The sequence below is a fragment of the Crocuta crocuta genome, unplaced genomic scaffold (assembly GCF_008692635.1).
Source record: "Crocuta crocuta isolate KB4526 unplaced genomic scaffold, BGI_CrCroc_1.0 scaffold119, whole genome shotgun sequence".
In the NCBI taxonomy this organism is placed as follows: Eukaryota; Metazoa; Chordata; class Mammalia; order Carnivora; family Hyaenidae; genus Crocuta; species Crocuta crocuta.
The window spans coordinates 8501686-8524901 of NW_027551562.1; the positions used below are offsets into that span (position 1 = coordinate 8501686).

General features: G+C 53.2%; 1 protein-coding gene across 2 annotated transcripts in view; it reads right to left on the minus strand.

The window, feature by feature from the left end:
- The window catches only part of TRAPPC9 (trafficking protein particle complex subunit 9), a 544285-nt gene that overhangs the window by 458403 nt on the left and 62666 nt on the right, over positions 1-23216 (minus strand). For both annotated transcript variants that reach the window (XM_077749979.1, XM_077749978.1), the window contains 2 exons: positions 21705-21921; positions 17802-17945 (listed from right to left, as the gene is read on the minus strand). In XM_077749979.1, the coding sequence (XP_077606105.1) occupies positions 17802-17945; positions 21705-21921 (361 nt within the window). The remainder of the gene's footprint in view (positions 1-17801; positions 17946-21704; positions 21922-23216) is intronic.

A 23216-nucleotide genomic window follows, 5' to 3' on the forward strand; every position in this document is an offset into this window, starting at 1 on the left:
CTCTCCCTCATGACAATCTGCTAGGCTCAGCCATCTCCTTTCCTTGTAAAACTATTTCATACTTCACTCAACGTTCCTCTAACCAGCAAACACTGGCTGTCCGCCCTGTGTAAGGAAGATCTCTCCCTCAGACGCTCAACCGGATCGTCTCCTCTTCAAGGAGAAGAGGATCCCCAAACTCCTCAGTCTGCATCAATACACACTAACACATAATTTGGAAAAGACAACATAAATTCATTCAGTTTCACATGTCTTGACTACTTTCTAGGTAAAAGCACCGGCCAGAATGATGGAAGATCGAAGGTGAATGAAGCGTCGTCCCCAAGGAGTGCGTGATCCAGAGAGGCAACCAGAGCACATTATCTCAGGACATGATGAAAGGACCCTGAATTCCGAAGTAGGTAAGGCAAGGCGGAGGGGAAGAGGAAGCGAGCACGACTCTTCTGTCTGTAGGAGGCAGAGCGCGCTGCGGTAGGAACAGGGCGGAAAACCACGCGGCATGCTTCAAGAACAACGGGGTCCAGTAGATAGGGAATACAGGTTACGTAGACGGAAGTGAAATGAAATTAGGCTAAAAAGACGGTTTGAATCAAACTGCAAATGTCCTTGAGATGGAGCTGAGACTTTATTAAGACAGAGAGGGGCAGTCACCGCTGCTCACACGGAACAGAAGCATGTGATCTCGCTTGCGCTTCAAGGAGACACTTCTGGCTTCAGTGTGAAGAATGGATCAGAAGGAGCAAAGCCAGGAAGCAGGATAAGAGCCCAAGAAACAGCTGATGAAAGTCTGAACCATGGCCGTGACAGTGGAAGGGAGAAGAGGGATCCCACACGAGAAAAACCCAAGCATTAGAACGGATGGAGGATGTACCCAAACAATTATTAAGAGGATACAGGACATGGAATTTAACAAACAAAACAGGTGAACATATGGGAAGGGAAGGGGGGGGCAGCAAACCATAAGAGACTCTTAATGACAGAGAACAAAGTGAGGGTTGCTGGAGGGGAGGCGAGTGGGGGATGGGCCAGACGGGTGATGAGTACTAAGGAGGGCACTTGTCCTGATGACCCTCGGGCCTTGTAAGTGATGAATCACTGAATTCTACTCAGGCGGCCTCCTTGAACCACAGGGTCCAGCTGGAGGACCTGGACAGCTCCTGGGAGGGCGGGGCCACTGCCCTGCAAAGGCTGGGGGAGGCCAAGAAAGCCACTGATGAGAGAGAGAGAGAGAGAGAGAGAGATGCATGAAGGTTACTGAAACCGAGCTCACAAGATGAAGAGAGGGGGACCTGGGTGGCTCAGTCAGTTAAGCGTCTGACTCTTGATTTCAGCTCAGTTCATGATCTCACAGTTCGTGAGTTCGAGCCCTGTGTCAGGTTCTGTGCTGATATTGCAGAACTTGCTTGGTATTCTCTCTCCCTCTCTTTCTGCCCCTCCCTCATAAATGCTCATGCTGTCTCTCTCTGTCTCTCTCTCTCTCAAAAATAAATAAATAAACTTATTTAAAAAGAGAGTCCGACTGGCTCAGGTCATGATCTCACAGCTTGTGAATTCAAGCCCCATGTTGAACTCTGTGCTGACGGCTTGGAGCCTGGAGCCTGCTTCCAATTCCGTGCCTCCCTCTTTCTCTGCCCCTCCCTCTCTCGCAATCTGCCTCTCTCAAATATAAATAAACATTAAAAAATTATTATTATTATTATTATATTTTAAATATATAAAGAGCTTAACTCTTAAATCCCCACCATAAGTCTTCACAGAATACTTTAAATTTACACCCTCGTTGACCTACTTTGTTATTTCTGGTTTTTAATAACCTTGTTTTTCAATACACAAATACTACTTCTACATAATAGTAATTTCATAATTTTTTTAAAACCAAAACTTTCCTCCCAGCCACTCTGGCTTCTCCCCCAAAGACAAGGATGTGAGTGGCATAAACATACTTCTGTGGCACATCCCCGAGGTAAAAACCTTTCTGACTTTATGACGTATGATCACAAGTTACAGTGAAACAAAGGATTTCCTTCTACAGAGATCTGTCACGTATCCAGCTGCAGCTGTGGTCCCGGGGAGCCCGAGTCCTGCAAGGCCTCTGGCCACCCCACGTGCGCTCTGCCCCCTGTGGAACTGAGAAACACAGAGGCACTGTCAAAGTGAAGACCACGGAAACACCTGGAAAATGCACTACTTCTCTTCCTTCCCACCATCCCTCAGCCCCGTGACGCAGTCAAACGGGAGACAGGCCCATCTCCCCAGCAGGGAGGCCCAGGAGAGCGCCTTCCCCAGGCCAAGGTCAGCCTACTCTCTGACGCGGATGAACAGCGAGCTTCTCCCGCGTCTTCCCTGGGCTGAGGAGCATAAGCCACGAGCTGGCGGTAAAATAAAGCAGCTGAACAAACTCAATCTGACATCTTCCATCTCATCCGATCCTTGTCTTTCCAACAAATGACAGCCGTGCACAAGCTGATAGAGAACCCTGCACAGGGACACACTAAGGTGCGGCACGCGCTGCTGGCGACACGGCCGCGGTGGGCCCCACAATCGTCAGGGCAGGGCGAGGACACTCAGGTCAGATGAGTGCACGTCGAGGAGGGGTCCTCGAGGCCCGCGGACACATGCACGGCCCCCAGAGCCTGGGCGGGGGGCCAGACCCCGCTCCCTCCCAACACTACAGTGTGGGCTTCGCACGCTAGCTGACCTCTGACCTCATCTCCTCGCCGCAAAACAAGCCTCATAAGCTGTCCTGGGAGACACTGCGAGGCTCAAGCGGCTCACTCATGTGAGGGCACGTGCAGGGACATTCCCAGGGCCCAGCGCACGACACCCACTGCTGTCGGGACCCTCTCGGGACCAGAAACCGCCATGAAGGCAAAGCTGGTCCCGGTTCTCTGGGCCCTGAGGGTGGTGCACTTGGGAAAAGACACAGCAGGAAGAGCAGGAAGGAAGCTGGTGGGGATGGTGGGGGGGCAGGGGGTACAGACTGGTCAGGGTTCATGGTCGGGCCTCAGATGGGCAGAGCCGGGACAGGTGAGCTGGCAATCCGGGAAGCGGAAGCTGGGCGCTCACACGGAGAATGAGGCCATCAGAAAGGTGTTAACAAACCTGAGAGGAGGACACGGGTCAGAGCCCCCCACACCCGCACAGAAGGTCCCCCCCCCACTCCGCCACACGGCCCTGCCAGGGCCTGCCTATCCATCACTCGCAGGTGGGCTGCTTGGGTGCCCCGTGAGAGGCTGTGAGCACCAGGCCCGGGCAGGGTCCACACTCAGGGTGCTGCTGGTGATGCTACTGACTTGACTTGCTAAAGCCAAAGGGAGCCTGAGGCGAGAAACGAACAGCATCGCTGCCCACACCCGTGGGGTGAGCCAGGCGTGCGCTGGGTCTGGAGCATGGGGCGTCTGTCCGTTGCTCGGGACAGAGCAAGTTCGGCAAGGGGCCGAGATACCACCCTGCTCGGTGGCACTGCACGTGGCCCAACCACAGGTCCCTGCCCCCTTCAGGCTCACCGTGACATCGGAGCCTCCGGGAGCCCACAACCCGCTGGAAGGGAGTGCCCTCCTGCCACTGCTGTGGCCCCTCTCCCAACTCCAGCATCACCAGCTCTTTCTGTCGTTGTTTTACCTAAATCCACCAGCAGCCACACAAGCAGTGCCCTTTGTGCCACTCTGGGACCCTCTCTTACCCCACTGCTGTGAGCCACACAGACAGCGGAGCCTTGATGTCCGAGAGACGTAAGCCCCTGGACCTTTGCATCTCCCCGTTCACTGACATTATTCCCGCAAGTGCATAAAGCGCGGCAGGCAGGGTAGGGGCACCTGCGGACACCGAGCGGGAACTCTCACCTTCACAATGACAGAACGATGTGCGGTGACGTGAAAACGGCTGGCACTTAGCCCTGTGGTTTCAGTGTTGTGTGGACTGCACACCGGTTCTCCTCCCAGGCAAGGGGGGAGGGGGGGAGGTGTCACCTCTCCAGATAATCACCCGGAACAGTCTAAACAAGGCCTCTGTGTATTCTCTCACTAAGGGATATGCCATCGCTTTCCCCAAAATAGATCCCTGCCACTTAGAAGACGCTTTGTCAATATTAACTTGAATCCAGCTCAATCTCTTAAAAATAAATAAATAAAAAGATGTACAGAGAAGCGTGCACGAATGCCTCCTTCTCTCTGGAGTCAGTGTCCCAGGACAGCGGGCAGATGCGATGACTGCACAAGCCAATTAACCTCCTTCTGTGCACATGCCACGCAGGTCCGAAGAGACGCTGGAGGTGTGTGGGCGTCCAGTTCTAATGAGTCCCTTCCGTTTCAATTCCACTGCCAGTTCTAAAAGGAAAGTGTTGTAACTTAAGGCAAACTTTGACCTCGTTGTGGTCATAAAAATCAGCTTATAGGTAGTGACTGGCATCCCAGGGGATGGGACAGGACAGAGTTCACGTTCTGGGCTGAAGTATGTCCCTTGCAAATTCAGATACTGAAGTTCTCACACCCAGTATGGCACTTGGATAAGACTGAATTTGGAGACAGGGCCTTTCCAGAGGTCACAGTGGTAAAATGAGGTCACAGGGGGGCCCTGGTTCAATCTGACTGCAGTCCTAATGGGAGGAGATTAGAACAGACTCACACGGGGGTGTCTGGGTGGCTCAGTGGGTTAAGCGTCCGACTTCAGCTCAGGTCATGATGTCATGTTTCATGGGTTCAAGCCCCGCATCGGGCTCTGTGCTGACAGCTCAGAGCCTGGAGCCTGCTTCAGATTTTGTGTCTCCGTCTCTCTCTGACCCTCCCCTGCTCATGCTCTCTCTCTCTCGCTCTCTCTCACTCTCTCTCAGAAATAAAAACATTAAAAAAAAAATTGGAACAGACTCACACAGAGGGTGACCCCGTGAGGGCAAAGGGGGAGGACACAGTCTGCAAGCTGACGAGAAAGGCCTCAGAAGAAACCGACCCCGGCAGCACCTCGATCTTGAACTTCCAGCCTCTAAAACTGTAAGAAATCATCTGGTAACTCATTACGGCAGCTAAGCTGGCTGAGACGGGACATCACACATAATAGATGTCTTCTCACGAAACACGTGGGCTTGCATACACAATGTATTTCCTAATCCAGGTCACCGTCAAGAAAGTCTGAAGGCAGCCGCTGCGACGACTGCAGGTGAGCTACCCTCTCTAGCGCCCACGACGGTCCTGCCTCGATTCCTCACTCCAGGAACCGTGTGTGCACGACATGTGTGGGAACAGCGACAATGACCTTTACTGAGCACAGTTTCAGGCTCTTCACAGACACGGTCTCTAACCCTCAGAGCAGCACAGCAAGGAAGGCAGAACCCTCACTTCGCCTGCCCGTGAGCCGACAACGCCGGGAAAACGGGGCCATTCGTAACAAGCACTTACAATCTGAGCCAGATTTCGTGTGAGGCTGGGGTGTAGGGGGAAAAAGGCCTCCCCCCTCCCCCCCCACCAGCTGCCCGGCTTCACACACACAGTGCACGGACATGAAACCGTGCGGCTAACAGGCAAGTGACAGCACGGTCATACAAGTGCAGGGTAATGCAGAAGCAAGACTTTTCCTGCTGCCTGAAGGGGTCAAGGAAAGCTGTCAGAGGTGGGGGAGGTTGGTGCTGCATTCTGGACATAGAAACCCCAAAGAAGAGGCTCACACGTGAGCAAGGAGGCTCTGTTCCGGGGACAGCAGCCAGGCCTCGTGCGACACAGCACACATGGGCTCGGCCACACTGAAACGCACACCGCCAAACCCACAAGGGACCTGAACTCTGCTTCTGTAGACACGGGAAGCCTTGTGTGCCGTCTGAGCGGAAGGCCGCTACGCGTAAATACATGCCGTGAGAAGACCACCTGACAGTCTGGGTGGCCGGTGGGCAAGAAGGGGGTCCTGGGAGACAAGGGCATCCCCGGGGAGGTGCCGCCGTATTCTAGACCAGAAACGGCGACGTCTGGCCTGGGCGATGGCCCGGGGACAGCTGGTAAGGCAGCCCTGTAGACTACACAGTCCTGTAGAGTGACTTGCCAAGGGCCCATGGTGAGGCCACCCCAGGATGTCCTATTCTGGTTCGTCTACAACTTGGCAAGTTAGTATTTTCTCGTAACTACTAAGTCCGCTAATGTATTTGGGATTTTGACACACTGATAGTTTTTCTTCACCTCATTATGTTACATGTGTGGGTTCTCGACCGAGAACGCGTTTTCCTAGCAGGCACTTATTATGTGGCACTACATAGTGTTTATCCCTTCAAACAGAGCTACGAGGACGTCAAAAGCTTCCCTTCATTTCTGCCCAGTTTTGGTTCAGCCCCTTCTGTCTATTTCTGAACAAACAAAAGGGATTGTATAAACTGCAGGGGAAACAAATTACACCCTTCGTGGAGGCGTTCCCGCAAAAGAGCTCCTAAGTTTATCCTCCCTTCTCCCCACCCAGGTGAAAAATGAAAGCCATTTCAATCAAAACTCCCCCAAGAAACCACATATGCTATCTGGAAAAAAATAAAAATACAACGGGTAAAAAGCATGTCAGGAATGGAAAACATGAAGCAAAATAATATATATTACCTTGACAATTTAAAAATTATGGCCTTCATTTCTGAGCAGACTTCTATTATAGTTCCTCATGCCTTGCTACACAAAGCTGGAAGGTAAAAACTCAAATCTGAAGACTGTACGTTTCCTACTGGGAATAAAAAACAGCATGAGGAGCTTAAACCCAAACCCTGGTTTTAATCTGTTGTCCTGATTACAGGAGACTCTCAACATCATTTTTTCCATAATCTCTGATACCAAAATCTAGTACAATGATGTATTCTTATTTTCTTTTTTTTTAATTATTTATTTTTGAGAGAGACAGAGACAGAGAGAGACAGAGAGAGCATGAGAAGGGAGAAAAGCAGAGAGAGGGAGACACAGAATCTGAAGCAGGCTCCAGGCCCTGAGCTGTCAGCACAGAGCCTGACATGGGGCTCGAACCCACAAACCACGAGATCATGACCTGAGCCGAAGTTGGATGTTTAACTGACTGAGCCACCCCAGGTGCCCTGTTTTCAATACCATTTTACAACTTACTTAAATTCAAAAAATGTAAAGAAGACATACTAACATACCCTCAAGTAGAAAAGATGACCAGAAAAATACAAATCACACAAAGTCTAGAATTGCGGCCTGCGAGAGAGGATGGGGTGGGGGGCACGGAGGTGGGCGGGTCTGTACGCCCCTCGTCCTGCCTGACACCACGCGGTCCTGGGCCTGCTCTCCTAACTCCGTCACAGAGGACAGTTTGGCTGACACCCACAGCCTCAACGACTCCAGTTTCACATCAGCCATAGGCTCCCCTTTCAATAAAAGCCTTTCACCAAATCTTTAAATGTGCCACAATTGTGTAGCTTTGGACAACTTTTCCTACAAGAAATCTCACTGGGTGTCTAGTCACAAATGTGATTTGAGAAAACTTGCTCCCATGGGGCAGGGACACTAGAGGCCCCTCTGAGGTGGTGATTCTACGTATTTCACTTCCCAAGTAAAGAAGTAACGACTCCGGAAAGGGAAAGGAAGATGCTGGTTTTCAGGAATATGTGAAGAGGAGTCCGTTAAAAATACCCCACTAACAATAACTTCAACTTCTCAAAGGCCGCGTCCCAGCCCACGGAGCACAGCGGCCATCCCGGCCCCCCGGTCCCGGTGAGATGCAGGCCCCCGGGCCCTGGGTCTGGGCCCATGGTGCGGAGCCGGGCCTGCACATTCTGAGCTAATTGTTGGCTCAGCAATATTTTCTTGCAAAGCACGAGCATAGTCCCTGGGGGCTGGGTGCTGTCTGCCCCAAACACCCGAGACAGCGCACAGTTGAGGGGGCCCAGGAGAGGAGGGGGCCTAGGAGAGGAGGGGGCCCAGGAGAGGAGGGGTGCCCAGGAGAGGAGGGGGCCCAGGAGAGGAGGGGGCCCAGGAGAGCTGAGGGGGCCCAGGAGAGGAGGGGGCCCAGGAGAGGAGGGGTGCCCAGGAGAGGAGGGGGCCCAGGAGAGGAGGGGTGCCCAGGAGAGGAGGTGGCCCAGGAGAGGAGGGGGCCCAGGAGAGGAGGGGGCCCAGGAGAGCTGAGGGCCCAGGAGAGCTGAGGGGGCCCGGGAGAGGAGGGGGCCCGGGAGAGGAGGGGCTCAGCCTCGGAGCCTCCCGCCGTGAGACAGAGGGACGGATGGTCTGCCCTGTCCTCATCCTCACAGCGCCTCGGGCAGAAGCGGGCTTGTGGGCCCATTTCACAAACGGGAAAGAGGAGGCGGAGGGAAGCTGGACAACTTTCCTGGTTGGATGGTGAGTGAGCAAACACTGGCTGGCACCTGCCGTCCGGGGTCCTGGGTGGCAGCCAGACCCCTCCCCCCACGAGCCCGTGCTCTCGCCAGGAGGGCGGCCGCCCACAAAGAGGCAAAGCGGTAAAGCGGCCACGAGGCAGACAGCGAACAGGGCGCCTGAACTCGGGCCTGAGGGACACAGAGGAGGCAGTCGCACGAACATCTTAGGGAAATGACTCAAGCAGATAGACCCAAGTGCTGGGTCCGGAAACAGGGTGGAAACAAGCCTCTGGGAGAGACAGAAGCACGAGCCGGGAGGGCTGAGCTGAGTCCGTGCGCGGCGAGCGGAAGAAGCTGAGGAGGGAGTGACACGGGGCCAGTCGACTCCTCAGCATGACGGGAGCCCGTGGTCGGTCTGAAGCAGAAGAGCAACGAGACGTGACAGCAGGCGGAGGACCCCGGGCCAGGGAGACACCAGGCGGCCTGCGAGGGACACAGTGGGGACAGGTGGCCGCATCCGGGGTCTGTGTAGGAGGTGAGACCCTGAGGACCCGCTGACAGCACTCAGGGGAGGCTGTGACAGGGAAGGGAACAGTACGAATGCCGTCCCGGTGTCTGGCCTCAGCGTCTGGCCACCTGGAGTCGGGAGCTGGGCGCCAGGGAGAGGGAGAGCCGCGCACGCCGACCGAGTGCTGCTGAGATCCGCCCGGAGAAAGCGCGCGGGGACAAGAGCGGAGAGCGTTGCATGGAGCCTGCCCAGGGACACTCAGGTCACCGAGAACACAGAAGGCAGAGGTGCTGCGGGGGAGGGCAGGCCAGGGGTTGAAGGTGTGAAAGAGTGAGGAGGAGATCGGGTGCTTGTCAACGACCCCAACGAAAGGAAAGGCAGGGGAGATGAGTCCCAACGACACGCCCCCATGAAGGGTGGAGGGCTCCGAAGGACTCCAGAAGCAGCGACAGCAAAGGCCTCCACCCCAGCTCCAGGCCCCACGGACTCGGGCTGTAGAAGTGGCACCTCAGGGGAGAGCGGTTTCCCGGGGCGCACGGCTGACTTCTCCCCGGCACGGGGCTGCTCGTTCCCGCCGACCGCGTGCACATGACACGCACGACCACATCGTACCCAGGACAGTCCCACGCACTTCCAAACCCCCACGCCCAAGAGCCACTAGCTTAATACAAGACGGCTAATGGACCATTCAGGAAAGAAAGAAGGCTGAGCCGAGACGGGGTCTGCCCCAGCAGAGCGAGTGTTCGGCGGCCACAGTGGAAGGGGCCAAGAGGGTACGAAGGGAGGGGAGACGGGGCCGGCTCAGGGGCACAGACGGTATCTCTGTTTCAAATGTCAAGGTCTGCTGAGGAGACACTTTCCTGACGCCTTCAGCTTTAGTCCAATGAAGCGCTTGGGGGAGGCGTCCCAACCCCTTTTCCTGCCGGACACCGTCCCGGATATGTTACGGACAGGATAGGTTTCATAGTTAGCTGCGCACACGGCCTCTGGCGAGGGCGAAGAACCAGCTTCTAGAGTCTGCCTACCCTGAATAACTGGGAGTCTCTGGGTGAACTACTCAGCATCTCAAAACACCAGCAGCCTCATCAGGCTGGGGGCTGGGACCCTCCCTGCCTCCCCAAGCCCACAAAGGAGACTCAAATGAGGCAAGAGACAGAAAAGCAATGAGAAGGGCTTCATGTGAAAGCCATACAATCGGTACACAGACACCCAGGAAAAACACAACCTCACAAGTGACCAAGAAAATACAAATTAAAGCACCAAGGCAGCACCCTGCACGTATAGAATCAGGGGCACGCTGACAGCGGTCCCGTCAGAACGATGCTTCCGCAGCAATAAAAATGTCCCAAATGACATAAGCCCTCGCTGGATAAAATCTCCTTCCTGCCAGAAAAGCCAAAGACCTAAAGATGGTCACCACAGTATTGCTGTGACAGCAAGAGCAGACCAGACAAAGAAAGAAAGCAAACAAAAGTATTTATGATTAACACAGTGAATACAATGTGACCCCCAGCACGTGCCCCTAGCTGGCTACAGGGTACAGAGTTCACTCCAGGGTGATAAGAATGTTTAAAATGACTATGAAAAAAAATAAAATAAAATAAAATAAAATGACTATGAAGAAGGTGCACACATCTGTGAGCGTACCAAAAATTGAAGTGTACATCTTAAGGGGATGAATTATGTGGTCCATAATTTAAATCTCAATAAAGTTGTTTCTGAAAAGAGGAAAACATGTATTATTCACACACCCAAGAACATGTGCACACCAGCACATCATGAGGTGCCAGGGGTAAGACACAGCCAGTTAGAGACTCCACAGCCCCAATGGGCAGTCTGTACCTTAGACAAGCAATGGGCACAGAGCGGGTCAAAGGTGCTCTCGTAGGCAAGTTACATCCGGCCCTCGGGACACTGCAAAGGACCCAGGATGGCCTTGGAGACCCAAGAAAGGCTTCATAGGAAAGTATAAACATGGGGTCTACACTGAAATGTGAAGGGTGAACACAGGTCGGCCAAGGAAGGAAGGTGGGGAACAGGAAAGCGAGAAGGGATGAGGAAGAGAGTCATCCAGGTAGGACGCGCCACATCTTTTCATCCACTATGTGTCCACAGCCACTTGTGTTGTTTCCGTTTCTTGGACATTTTGCACAAAGCTGCTATGAATACAGATGGGCAACTGCTTGTGTGGACGTGTGTTTTCCCGTGTGGGTCATATTGTACAGCTCCTGGTCATCCGCGTTGCTCCCCCAAATCCCAGACAACAGATTCCCACCAAACTACTGTACCCAGCTTTCCCTGAACAAAGCAAATACTCTTAATTCTACCAGCATTAGAGAAAGATCTTCTAAGTGAAGCTATTTCTTCTTCTCAGAAGTCTGGTCTGGCAAACACCAATTCGTTCTTCAAGGTCAAGATCACCGTCTTCATGGAACATCAGCCCTAGCACTTTTCCACCTCTGAAAAGAATTGTCAACTGCCCCACGACGCCCCTGTACATGAACTCCTCTCTCCCTTTAAGCAGCGCTCTTCCTCATGCCCCATCTCTAGAGATAATCACCTAAAATGTTCTTACGCCCGAATGCACACTCTGAGGTCAGCACCACCCTAGGTGCTTCGCTGAACGTGTAAGACTCACAGCCCAGTGTGCCTCTCTCGTCCCCAGCATACGGGCAAGGAAAGTAGAACTGAAGGAAGTTATCTGTCCAAGGTCACAGAAGTCATAAAGACAAGGGCATTCAAGGGGCGCCTGGGGGGCTCAGTCGGTTGAGCGTCCGGCTTCGGCTCAGGTCATGATCTCGCAGTTTGTGGGTTTGAGCCCCGCATCGGGCTCTGTGCTGACAGCTCGGAGACTGGAGTCTGCTTTGGTTTCTGTGTCTCCCTCTCTCTCTGACCCTCCCTTACTCATGCTCTGTCTCTCTTTGTCTCAAAAATAAATAAACTATTAAAAAAAAAAAGACAAAGGCATTCAACCCAAGTCTGTGGCAACTCAGAATGTGATACACAGGACTGACAGATGACGCAAGGGAATGTGGGGGGATGGGGACGGAAATGGGGGGACGAAGAAAGAGCGATTATCTCCCGCCTCGCCTGTGCTTTACAATGACTCTTGCAGTTGAGTAGAGCCCGTATTTTCATTCCCATGAAAGAAAACAGACACGGAAACCAGGCGTCAGGAACCTGCTTCAAAGGTACCCAGCTTGGGGCGCCTCAGTGGCTCAGTCAGTTAAGCATCTGCCTCTGGCTCAGGTCATGATCTCACAGCTCGTGGGCACAGAAACGGTGTTCCAGGGTGGGTGTGAGAGCACTGCAGCACGTGACAGAAGGTGACACAAAACACCACGTACTATATGACTCCGTTCAGCTGAAATGCCTGGGACAGGCAGAGAGAGCGCGCACGCGCCTGCCGGGGCTGGGGCGGGGTAGGCGGGGACGGAGAGCGGAGGTGCGAGGCCTCTTCGGGTAGGACGACCGTGTCTGACGGCCGGACCCTGGGGATGCACAGGGCACCTTCCGTGGGTGAACCGCGTGCTGTGCGAGTGCCTTCTCAACACATTTTCTTTTAAAACATAGTCTCCGGGCGCCTGGGGGGCTCAGTCGGTTAAGCGTCCGACTTCGGCGCAGGTCATGATCTCGCGGTTCGTGGGTTCGAGCCCCGCGTCGGGCTCTGTACTGACTGCCAGCTCAGAGCCTGGAGCCTGTTTCAGATTCTGTGTCTCCCTCTCTCTCTGCCCCTCCCCCACCTGTGCTCTGTCTCTCGAAAATAAATAAATGTAAAAAAACATTTTTTTAATAAATAAATAAATAAACGATAAAATAAAACACAGAGTCTAGTAAGATACTCGGGCTCCCTCAGGCACAAGCGTGACAACCATGCGGGGAAGGGGAGGCCTGCGCGGCTCCAACGTCCAAGCCGTCACCACGTTCGCTCTTGCGCTACCAGCACAAGACGTGCCTTGCCATCCCACTCGAGGACGGGAAACGGAGGCTAGCTCTGGGCTACGGGCTGAGGTGCAGGTCTGCATACTTGCTAACAGTCCCACACACCGCCTCACGGGTAGAGGCCAGCGACCTCCGGTTCTAACAGCCAATGGAGTTCACATTCTAGACCACGACGCCTGGTTCTGTGCTCCCCCGGCTGGACCACGACCTGACCGCCTGACCTCACAACGCGCCTTCAGGGCAGGGCGGCAAGGGGCACGTCCCCAACAGCTTCAGGGTGGGGGTGCGGGGCGTCGGGCACGAAGGGGACGGCAGGAGTGCCAGCCCGCTGGCCCTCCCCTGGCCCGTCCCCGCCTTCCCCACCTGCCCCCGCACTCTCCCCGCTCCCGTCAGGCTGCACAGGCGTCGCTCGTCACTACTACTGTGCGACATCAACTATGACACAACTCCAAACATCTGCACATCGACCAGCCCTCTGCGCTTGCTTTGCCATCGTCCTCTGACGGCGCCTCGGGAAAAAGAACCCCCGACCTCCGACCAAGGCGCTGGAGGGCTGGTCCCCTGGGAGGCAAACAACACAACGGGCACTTCTTTGCACCGTCACTCGCTCCAGGTACCAGCTCTCTAATCGACAGGAATCCTGCCAAGTAGGTGAGAAGTTGCGGCTTCGACGGGTGTTCCCCCCGGAGCCCCCCAGCAACATACTGAGCCCAGTAAAACCCAAAATTCCGTTAGTCCCCAGCAGAGACAAGCCCACGCAACCACGCGAAGCTTAAATTTCACTGATGAAGAATGTGACCCGAGAGCAAGAACATCACGCTACATGCCACCATAACAGGTGAACCGAGTCTGACAGAGGAGGCTCCTCAGGTCTGCCCACTGGCCCCACAGTCCAGCAGCGCCGCCGCCCCCGCCCTCGGTCTGTTCACGAGGCACCAACAGGAGTCACTTAGAGCAGGTCATCTCCCTGCACCGCACCGCACTCATGGAGCACACGTGCTGTGTGACTAATCTTCATCCCCTCATCGGGGACCTTCCATCTGAATCCGTCAGATTCGATCTCTACCGAATTCTTCCCCTTGCCTTTCAGGAACCTGATGTGCAAGCAGCCAGCCTTTCACGTTCCACAGGAATGGGTGTCAGCAACTAAAAGCCATCCTAAAACCACGTACACAAGGATCGAAACCAGGAGGCGGGCTGGAGCTGGCCCCCTGGGCAGTAGTCTCCGGAACCCTGCTGCAGAAGGTCAAGGCCAGAGGGATTCTTAAAGTGGCCAGCTAGAAGGAACCGGAGGTGGGCGGCACGGCACGGGCACGCCAGCGGGACAGAAGCCCCCGCTCGGTCAGCAGCACTCCGGGGCCCACCAGGAGCCAGGTGCTGCGCCGGGTACAGGGGACACTCCACACCCTTGAGCAGCACACGGGCTGTGGGGACGGGACGTGAGGAGGGGACAGACCAACGGCACTGGGGGCAGGACCACACGCGCAGGCAAGGCCCCGCGTCACTGTCAGAAGGTGACAGAAACAGGCGTGGCCCGGAACGCAGGCAGAGCTGCAGGTGGCCAGGCCCCAGGCAAGGGAGAGCAGGAAGGGATGCCAGCCACGCTGCGCCTCCAGCAAGTCAGGGATCCCACTCCCTTTCGTGGGGCCCCTGTGCAGCACCCAGGACCAGGTTTGCACCCACAACCCACTGTCATGATGCCACGGAAGCTGGCACACCCCGTCAGGAACCCTCAACGGACGTGACCCCAGGTCAGCGATTGTAAAAGGTTAACACAGTCACGCTTCCCAAGAAAAGTCCACAAATCCTCAAGTTAGGACTTCCACTTGCAACAACGGACAGGAGTGCTGGGGAACTGAAGCCTTGTATGTTAATGACTGTCCTCGTATCTTACGAGCTCACTCAGATCTGCACCCAGGAGAGGGTACACGTGGGAGACAGAAGGTCAAGAAACCCCCAGCTGGTGGCATCCTCACCTGCAAACATCCAAGCTGGGGACGTAGGACAAGAAGGCTAGAAAGCACCCCCTCAAGCCCAGGACCACTTCTTTCTTCCTTGGCTGCTCTTCTAGTCCACATTTCTCTTCAGTGCAGCAATACGTAGAGGTGTTCACTATCAACTCTGTGTATGATACCAGGAGCTCTCCAGAGGAAAGGTCATCCAATAAATTAAAATCCCGATCATTAAAACAATAACAAACTATCGCACCACTGTGCTATCCTGGTTGTACAAATGAGAAAACGGAGGCCCGGGAAGATTGTCATTATTGATCCGAGGTGACAGTCATCAAAGGAAAGAACTCCTGAGACCTCCTGACTTCGGTCCTCCTCGCCAAAGACTCCAATCACCCAGATACCATTACACAGAGGCCTTTAAGGAGACAATTTTTTGTTCAACAGTCAGATGCCCCAAGTTCCTCTGCTTTTAAACTCAGGGTCTTTAGATCACCAATGGACATGACCTCCAATAACCAGCAAGCTCCTTCTGAATCGGAGCTCCAGAAAGGGTGACAGATACTGACCAACTAGTGACGTGTGGATCTTTCCCTGCAGCCATGAGCAGCGCAGAGGAAGAGAACAGAGCGAGAGGGAATGGTCGTGCTGGCTCCCAAGAGGGAGGCCCCACCGGGAGGAGTCACTTGCTGACAGGGAAGGGGGTGGAGGGGATAAAGGGCCTGCTGCAGGATGGTGGATGTGTATTTAAGAGACAAAAATCCAAGATGACGCAGATGAAGATGTGAGCAGCTCAGGGCAGGGATGTGGGGCCCTGTCCTCACGACTCATGGCCGTGTGAGACGGCAGGCACACAGTTAAGCGTGAGGCACGTGGGGAAAGCGGTACCGAGAGAGAGCAGAGCCGTGACGAGAGGGGACAGGGGCACATGCCATGGATCAGAACTCTCCGGCCTGGTGGGTAGAGTCCACTCAGACTGGACACTGTGTCATCACAGCTGCTGGGGCAGGGGAGGCGGTTCAAGCACCCTCAGAGGGAGGGGGCGGTGAGGAGAGCGAGTCGCCCATCAAAAAGCAAACATTCAATACAGCAGACAACAGACAGACCCATGTCCATGTCACCACTGGACACTAGAGACGGCCTGTTCTGGAAACTGCCTGCGCCTGCTCCCCTCAGGGTGCTTCAGAGAAACAAGGTGCAGACCGTTCACACAGCCAGCTGCCAGCTGATCCTGCCGCGCATCGGCCCAGCTCTGCAGGCAGCAGGAGGACAAACCAATTCGGATGCAGCGCCAAAGGCAGCAGAAACCAAGTGGACACAGAGGGAGGACAAGCTGTCCCCCCCGTCCGTGGGGGCCTCTGTCTGGGCAGTGATGTCCAGAGAGAAACAACCACCGGACGTGAAAAGGGCATCAGCAGCAAGGAGCTACAGGAGCTCCTGGCTCCGAGACGGCTGTGGAAGTCCCCTGAGGAACACGACGTTGCCAAGTTCCAGCAGGTGCCGCTGGGGACAGAGCACAGCACACGATGGGCATACGTGGTACATGCGATGTGAAGTCCACACACCCTGCCTGAAGTTCAAGGATACACAGAAGCGGAGGAGGAGATCACATGAGAGGAATCTCACCCAATCCTGCGGCGCACGCTCGAACTTCACCTTGAGCCAGGGTCCTCAACTGTTTCTGCTTAAAACACAATGTCGCACTCGCGCCGTAATAGCCACGACGCCTTCCCTCTCCCGTTTTAGAAAAGCACGTGAGTCGGAACGACAGCTTTCTTGGTTTTGTAAAGGCAATCACATGCCCACTTGAGTGCTTGTTTTGAAGCTAACCGTTCCTGGTTGTAGCTGAAGCTCCGGTATAAATGCCTTCCTGGAATTAATGCATTTAAGCCTCACACCTTCATCACAGAGACACACCACCCTTCCATCCTGGAGCCGAGGAGACCATCACGACCGCAGGACAGGAGAACAGTCGGGGTAAATCAACAGGCAGAGGGGGAGGGGTACCCACAGACGTTAGCGCTGAGAGGACAGAGGGGGCCCACATGGCGGGTGCTGGGATGCGCGGTGAAGGAGCACGGTAGTCCCACGGGCCCAGTTTCTCCAGAAACTGCCTCACCAGGCACGGCCCGACGGGTCACTGGGCCTGGCCTTCATGACCGAGCAGGCCAGCACTGCCACACCGTCACGGCACAGAGCTCTCCGCGGGCAGGCAGGGCCTCTGCTGACGCCGCACAGAGCCGCAGCTCCCTCTGCCACTTCTCCTCCCTATAATCGGTATCAATCCTGGGAGCACTTCCTAATAAACCCCCCACCCCTTTATCTCCAGGGCAGAGTGCACAGAACCCAGAGAGCAGCACACACCGATGGGCTGAGCGGCCCTGGCAGCAGGGGCGGTGAGATGGCCAAGTCCGGAGCTCCACTGCTGGCGTGCTCACTTCCAAGGGCCCGTGCCACACGCCAAGGGACGTGCCCTGCCAGCACCAAAGGGCCTGGGCCCCGTGTGGAAACTGGGCTGGAAACACACAGGTCCTGACTGCAGCCCACAAAGCAGATGGCGCCCAGTAACGGTCGGAGCGGACGACCAACAGAAGGGCCCGGAAGAAAGATACTACATGATGTCACAGGTGCAAACACAGGCAAGTGGCATCCTGGTTGTAAAAGCAAGACAGAAGCTGCCCTTGAGCAGCACACGGGCATCCCCATGGTTCCGGTCACGTTTCCCCTCCAGCTGCCAATTACAGAAGCAGTCACGGGGGGCGGGGGCGGGGGGCGGAATGCACTGAGCTGCGTTCTTATGAATCATGCACTTCTCCATATACGTGCTCTACCTGGACATTTCTGTCTGATATAATGTAGGCAAAGGGAAGAAGGGCCCCCCCAGGAGGCTGAGAGACAGAAATGGCAGGAGGGGAAGGGAGCAGGAAGAGGGGAGGAATGCTGGGCAGCGACATCAGGCCCCCACAGGGAACAGCACGGGGAGCAGAGGACACAGAGAGGCACGGTGTCTTCTAACCAGTAGAGGATGGGGAAGTGCCACCCACCTAAACCTAAGCCCCGTGTTTACGCAGGCCGGCGCGAAGAGTGCTGAAAAAGATGGCAGTTTGAGTTCACTCACCCTGATCGGACAAAAAGTCCAGCATGGTCTGCAGCAGGAAGGACAAGTGCCGGACAGAAAGAGCGGGGTTCCCCATTCTTCGGGAGGCGTAGACCAGTTCGTGAAGCAAGCGCATCTGCACAGCTGCCCAGCCTCGGTGTGTACCTGTGGGGGGAAGTCCCAGAACGTCCTCAAAGGGCTCCAGAGGGCGCCAGCAACAGAGCCAAGGACGCGAGCCTTCCGTGCAAACACGTGCAACGGTAAGTGTAAAACTTGGTGATTTAAAGACAAAGGCCCCAACTATCAAACCCAAAGGGCAACAAAAGAAATTTCCCATGTTGACGCACCCCAGAAAGAACCCACAAGTGATAGGTGTTTTCATACAGTTAAAAAAAAAATGTTTTTTGGTATATTTCTTCTCTTCTACGAATACACGGTTGTAAAAATAAGCACTTTGAGGGGCTCCGGGGTGGCTCAGTTGGTTGAATGTTCGACTCTTGATTTCGGCTCAGGTCGGGATCTCGCAGTTCGTGGGACCAAGCCCTGCATCAGGCTGTGCACTGACAGTGCAGAGCCTGCTTGGGATTCCCTCTTCCCTCTCTCCCTGTGCCACCCCCCACTTGCTCTCTCTCTCTCTCTAAAGAAACAAACAAACAAATAAATAAATAAATAAAACCACTTGGAAATCATTACAATAAGATTATAATAAAAGACTATGTTTCCAATGGCATGTATTTGAGTTACAGATACACAATTTTTTTCAAAGAAATACTAGTACTTGATGGGCCTTCATTAGCAACAACCAAGGACATGAGAAAAATTTGCTTTTTTAATTTAGCATATAAAAAAAGCTCATAAAAGCAGACAGCTAAAAAAAGGTTACCAATGGACTTTTGCAGCTGCTCCCTCTAAAATAAATCCGCATAGATGGCATTCAGGGTGAGGGAGTTAGCTGCACAACCATTGAAAATTACCTCCGTAAGACCAAGAATCTTAGAGTTATCTATTCCATCTCCCTTCTGACAGTCGTTACTACACCTGGAAATCCTTCATGAAGGAGGCCTTGTAATGGGATCCCGACACACACCAGCTGCACCGTGTTGTGTGTCCACGGCCCCGGGGCTTGGGCGAGAAGACTGAAGGCTGCAGTCACAGCCCGCACCGACCTCCTCTCCCACCGCCCTGCCCCACGCGGCTGGCCAGCTCTCCCGTGTCTGTCTGCAACATCCTGCGCAGCCTCGGTCCCGTAGGCACTATCTGGCAGGTGCGGTGAAGCACCTGTAATCTCATGATTTATGCCTTCCACCAACCCTCCGTTTCTTGGGGGCCAGGATTGTGCCTTATTCCCCCAGGTATCCGTAATGCCTAGCGGGATGCCTGGTACACAGCTGGTGCTTCACAGCCACGTGGGTCAAGTTCAAAGCCTGATGAAAGGCAATGCCCTATTTTTCAGACACGCAACTTAAGTATGTAGGGTAAAATGACATATTTTCTGGGATTCAACAACAAATACAAGGGAAAAAAATGGTAAAAATAAAGCATAAGTGGCAAACTCTTGATAATCACTTACCTGGGTGATGGGCTCGTTGGACTATTCCCCTTAATTGTATGTACTTAAGTTACTTCATAATAATTTCTTACACTGAAATTCTTGGAGGTGCATAAATACACACAGAAACACACACCACGAAATCTACCTCATACCCTAGAGTCTATCTTACGAAAACCACTTGGAATAAGATAGCAGCACTTTTCACACAATGGGGAAGGAGAGAAAGGCGCGTCCTTGCAATATTTCCTCGTTGTCAAAAGAAGTGAAGACTAAATGCCAAAATGAAATAAGAGATTTTAAGAAGGATTAAGAGGCTGAAATCAATTTCATGACTACCCAAGCCATGAATTCTAAATGACCCAATTTAATGAATCTCAACACTAGGACATCAAGAAGGTTTCCTCACTTAAAAATTGGGCAAATATCACTATGCTGATTTTTTTTAAAATACATAATGATACAGTTCCTACCACAGGCAATTATGAGTAAGGCTGAGCATAAATTTTCTTCACTAAAGAGTGTACAAGCCACAATTTCTATGTGATTCAAACTGCTCCCGCAATAAAATGTGACTCTTTTTATTCTGAAGACAGATTTGCAACATATGACCAAGTGATAACACTTTCAACACTCTTGCATTTGGAAAGTTCTCCCAATTTGAGAGTTTATTACATCAACGATTGCCTTTAAGCAAATCCATCTGCCCTTCCTGTCTCTTTTGTAAGAGCTCCTGGGGAAGACTGAATCCCTCGCTCGGGAAAATGCTGGTCCTCATACACAGCATAAATATATAGCATATTCATAAATCCTCACACACGGCAACACAAGTAAGATTAAAACGATAATACGCAGCCCTTTGAGCTGGCAAATACACACTGTGTGCCTCTGTGTGCCTACCCTCACTTTCTCTAACCAGCTAGGGGAAATGTTCATTTCAAGAGATAGAAATGCATTTCAGGTCCTGAGAATACAGACTTTCATCCACAGGTACAAGGTTTGAGAACATTTCCATCTAATTCTCTGAGAAATCTTTGAAGCGGTCCAGAGCAGCTGTGGAGATGAAGTTTAAAGTGACTTTTATTTCTCATTAAAAATACAGCCAGCCAACATTTATCATTTTTACTTTATTTGACCGCACTTCCTGACCTTGTCTCAACCTCTTTCACTAAAGACAGCAGATGTCCCCTGCCAAAACAAAAGGCTAAGTAAAAAGTACCAAGTCACCTGAAGATGTGCTTATTTGTTTTATTTTTTTAAAAGAACCATATGTTGTTCATCTCATTTAAAAAATTAAGGTCAGAATTCTATTCAACAACTGGCAACCAACACATGTCGCTGTAGCAGCTCGTTAGGGTTTGGGACACCTGCCATGGTGCCGGCCAGGGGACACAGTGACAGTGGGGAGCTCTGCTCTCACGGGGCACACAGGCTCGTGCAGGAAGCAGATGTTCAATCATTGCCCCAACTGATTTTTACAGGCACGTGCAAATTATGGAAGGTGCCAGAAGGAAGAACAACAGGATTCAACAAAAGAGGAAAGATAAACAGGTTCCACTCAGGCTGAGGGACCCTGGGGGAACTCTCTGCATAAGTGACATTCAGCTGAGACCCAAAGGGTGGCTGACAGTTAAACAGTGAGGAGCAGAGAAGAGCGTCCGGAAGGAAGCCTCCGCCCTGGATGCTTAGATGTTATGTTTCGCAGGACACATCAGACAACTCCTGGCGTGACTCGCAGAAGCCCTGGTGGCTGGCTCTCCCTCTGGAGCCAGCTTGCAGTTACATTAAAGGACACCACAAAAGGGTAACTGGAGAGCAATTGCGACCTTGCCTACAGTCTCTCTGAAACACAGTAAAAGGGGCTTCTATTCATGGTGCAAGTGGGAACTTTTAAAATACCCTTTCTCCTCTCGCCACAGAACAACTGTGCGATTGCTCTAAAAACGCTGCCCTCTTCCCAAACGCTAACCCCCTCCCAGCAGACCTCTCTGGAAGGTGGCTGAACTGAGCTGGTGCCCACCTTCACAGCTCTGTCGCCTTTTCCACCAACCACACTGAGCCTTCTGAAAGTAAATGCCACAGGCACCTATGACTTGTCTGGTTATTTCTGCCCTGAACTCCAATCACTACTACCAGGGCCAGGACAGGGACCAGTCAAATGAATGCCATCCCCCAAGCGAAGTACCACCACTTGTTTATTGTATCATCATAAGCATTATCCTAAGTGCCCAAGGGCAGGATGGGGCTCGGTCATTTTGAACCCCATCCATCGCCAGTGACAGCATCTAAGTGCTGTGAGGGCACTGGGAGAGCAAGTACTCAAACGACGCACGGGGAACTGGATTAAACAGCTGCAGCACAGAGACATCCGATACCTTTGCTGAAGTCCTTGGGATCCAGCGACAGGCTGTAGCCGGGGAGCGTCTCCAGGAGCAGCTTGTAACAGGCCCTCCACCCGGGCTCCGAGATGCTGGGGGCCACACACTGCATGGCGGCCACGCGCTTGAAGAACGCAGACTTTCGATGGAAGCCAATCAGCTCGTAGAGCTCAGAGAGGATGCTGTATCGCTGGATTTTTTCTTCTTCGGAAAGCTGAAGCACAAACAGAAAGTAAAAAGCTTCTGAGACATGAAACACCTAAAAAGAGCTTTTTCACAAAACAGAGACACGATGAAACGCTGGGGAAGGGCCAAGCTGAGATCCCGCGCCCTGAAGACCCTGCCTAGAAAAGCACAGAAGCAGTATGACACGCAAGTCCCAAAGCCTTTCAGAGACCCAGCTCTTCAAGTTCATCCTGTCCTTTTACAAGTAAGGCCCACAACTCCCCAGAACGAAGGTACAGGTACACAGCACAGGGCATCCACTTTCAGCTCCATCATAAAAGAAAAGGAACAACAGTTCACCTTGATGCTAGGATTCGGGCAGGGACTTTCCTCAAGTACAAAACTTTTAAGTAGAAAATACATGGAACCACATAACCAGACGATGAGCCATTAACAATCACAACACCTAACTTAGGCTTCAGCCTTTGTGCTTCCAGAAGGTTTTCTTTCATCCATGGCCTGACTGGATTCTCCCCACATTCCCGTGACATAGTAACAACTTCTGTTTCTCAAGTACCAGCAAATCTAATGTACCTTAATCATCACAACAATCCCATGAACTGTTTCTACCCCAGCTCACAGATAAGGAAATGTGAAGCTCAGACAAGTACTAACAGCCAATGTAAAATCACATAGCCCGGAAGTGTCAGAGACCAGGCCTGAGTTCGGGTCGGGGCTCTGCTGACCTTACTGTGTCACAGCCACCTGTAAAGAGGGAGGCTGGCCACCACCCACCCTGCTGCTTAGGCCATCCTGCGTAAGGAGGCGGTTCTGTCCCTCTGCCAGCCTGCTGATAAATCTGCTGCCCAGATACGTCTGTGAGCACAGAACCACAGCATGGCAGCCCCGCAAGCTCGTGCTCCTCAATGCCCTCTCCATACCCAGCTCCATGGCCCTTGCTTGGGCCCTCACCTGGAGGACAAATCTAAATGGTCTTCCACCCAGCTTTCGAGACCTTGCTTCATCCAGCCACAGACACCCACCAGACCAGTATTCCCGGAGCACAGCTCAGAGCCCATCCCCTCTTCTCAGAAACAGCAGGAAGCCCTTGGGTACCACAACCACAAGCCCTGCCCTCATAACCCCAGGTCCCACTGCCTACCTGTGACCCAGCCAAACAGGACAATTCCAATGTGTGTGTTTTCTCATTCTGTGGACACCTGTTCAGTGAATGCCTTCCGGAGTCCACGGCCCCTGGGGCTGGGCTCACAGCAGGGAACAGAACAGGGAAAGAGCCCTGCCCTCAGAGAAGGCAACGGTGAAGCAGTGAAGGAAAAATTGCTC